Source organism: Thalia democratica, chromosome 3, assembly GCF_965202585.1.
Source record: "Thalia democratica chromosome 3, ktThaDemo2.hap1.1, whole genome shotgun sequence".
In the NCBI taxonomy this organism is placed as follows: domain Eukaryota; kingdom Metazoa; phylum Chordata; class Thaliacea; order Salpida; family Salpidae; genus Thalia; species Thalia democratica.
In genome coordinates, this window is record NC_139167.1 from 19814437 (window position 1) to 19816990 (window position 2554).

At 26.2% G+C, this 2554-nt stretch overlaps 1 protein-coding gene across 1 annotated transcript; it reads right to left on the reverse strand.

Annotated features, from left to right (window-relative positions):
* Nucleotides 1-345: 345 nt before the first annotated feature.
* Nucleotides 346-1958, reverse strand: LOC145831924 (uncharacterized). The gene is made up of 4 exons (XM_082939277.1): nucleotides 1745-1958; nucleotides 1434-1525; nucleotides 1074-1256; nucleotides 346-872 (listed from the first exon to the last, which is right to left on the reverse strand). The coding sequence occupies exons 1-4, from the start codon at nucleotides 1918-1920 to the stop codon at nucleotides 652-654; spliced, it is 672 nt and encodes a 223-aa protein (XP_082795403.1). The 5' UTR covers nucleotides 1921-1958; the 3' UTR covers nucleotides 346-651.
* Nucleotides 1959-2554: the final 596 nt, after the last annotated feature.

A 2554-nucleotide genomic window follows, 5' to 3' on the forward strand; every position in this document is an offset into this window, starting at 1 on the left:
CACTTTAATATTCACATCAAAAAGTTTAAGCTTAATATTAAATTAATTTTAGTAAAATATTTAAAGTAATAAATTAAAGAAAATTATATAAATAAATGTGTAATCATAGGAAATTAAGCTTGCAAATCCATTAAGTGTTTAAATAAATTAGTAACAATAAAAAAATCAGGTATTTTAATACATCTTATAAGTAAATGTAATAAAAACTTTTAGAATTTACATTTTTTGAAATCAAAAGTATTTGTTTTATGCCAGAGAAAATGTTTTGGGCATTGCATAGCAAAAGTCAATTTAGTTAAAATAAATAGCTGAATAATTTAGAATTACTGTAAAAAACATATGGCAAATATTTTGAAACGAACCTATAAACAACAGAATATAAAAAAAAAATCATTAAAAATTAAATATAATATGAAGTAAATGGTATGCAGCAATTTTAAATGAATATTTCGCGAAAGTTAGCACTTAAACTTAACACTAACAAACGATAAAAACTAAAAATTTAACTAAGATTTTATATTGTTTAGTGTTAGACCTTCTCAATTTTTGGACTTTAAATTAATTTCTACTAAAATTATTTTATATACAGTAGTTTACACTCTATTATAGTTCAATAATATTTAAAAACTCCAAGCTTTAAAAACAATTTTTTCATCTATTTAGAGATTGCTGACTGCTGTATGCAACATCATGGGTAATTGGAAAATTGTTGAATCGTCTCTGTTGATTACTTACTCCGGCAAGCCTTGGTCCAACACAATTTCCCTGGTTTGGTGTAATAAAAGGTCCTCTTTCAGTATTATTTATGGGGTTCTCCCTTCTTTGAGACCTTGTGGTTGAAACTGTCATCGTACTTTCGTTAACTCCGTCATCTAATTGACATTTACTAAAGTTTGAAAGTTGTACTTTTATAAAGATTTTAACTGATTAACTAGTAAATTATTTATTAAAACATTTATTTTGTTTCTTTAATATTGTTACTTAATTATATCACTAATACTCATTAAAGTAACTTTTATTTAAGGTACAAATTTATGTACTTTGTCTTGCTACAAGTTTAACAAGCAACAAACCAGATTTACTATTAGGTTGTACATCAGTGTTGCACCTCCTGCATAAAGTCACTGCTTGCAAAACTATTATTGTAATTAGCAATGCCAATACTCCATAAATCATCATTCTATTAATGAAAATCTCAATGTTTTGTTCACTATTGATCATGTATTCATTACGCTTGTAGACCAATAATGGGTATCCTATGAAATTTTAAAACGATTAAGTAAAAAATTTAAGAATTAAATTCAGTTTAGAAGCTCAGGATAATAAAGAACTTATACCTAACTAAGTACTCTTTTCAAGAAAAATTGTATTAAAACTAGGTAAGAGAAAAATTAGCTTTACTGTTTATACTTATATAAATGCACTTTTGTTACCTGGGCACTCTCTTTGACACAGTTGAGTTATTTCGATTCCACATATTTCTTCACATGGTCTACAGGTTCCCTCTTGCCAGTACTGGTCTGTCCTATTTATTACGAGTAGAACATTATTATATGTAATACATTGACTAACCAATATCTTAAAAGCAAAAGTACATAGTGTACTGCATGCCCAAAATGCTAGGTTAAGCAATTTGATGTAAGATATGAGGTGATTCTTTTATTTTTTGTTTCATTTTATTGTTTTAAAATTTTTTCAATATAAAATTTATAAACAAATACCTAGTTTACATGAGCAATCTAACCTGCAGTTCAGTTGTTCATCGTTGTAATTTCTTATTTGTAAGTTTATATAGTTTCTAAGCTCCTGTTGACTTATTTCGATGTTAACCTTAGGTGCTTCTCTCTTAACTCTAACTGGGCTGGGTATGACTATTTGTGACGTCATAGATAGTATAAGTGGTGTCAGGTAGCAGTTCATGGTTGTTAATGAAGTAAAATTTTGTTGGTTTACTTTGTAAGATCTGAAAATTTAAAATAAAGTGTATAAATCGACTTTTTAAGCAAATCGATTACATGTAAGTACAAATAGTTTAAAATGTGTACTTAGACTCAAAACGTTTTTGCTTTATAATCAAAATTTTAGATAACATGAAACTTTTAGTGTTCAACTCATAAAGCGTATTTAAAAAGATATAATGTACCTTATTAAAAGAAAGTTAAACTTTTACTTTAATAAAAAAGGCTAATTAGGCAATAGAAGCTTACAAACAAAATACTTTTTTCTTTAATTATGTTCTACCATTATTTCCTTTTACAAAACATTTAAAAGAAAAATTAAAAAGATAAAGTTAAAAAAGTAGCAAATAAAAACAAAAACTATCTAAAAGCTTTACTTCACCTAGTTGTAACAGCTTTTGACAAATAACAATTTTTTTCAAACACTTTACAGGTTAATGAGAGAATAGAAAAAGGTAAAAAGCAAACAAACAACAGATTGACGTACTGAAAGGGTAAATATCTGAAAGCTGAATTTGTTCAATTTTATTTTCTCTTAATAGTTCAAATTCCAATTGCTAGAAGTTGAAAGCTTTAAGTATAAATTATTACAATAA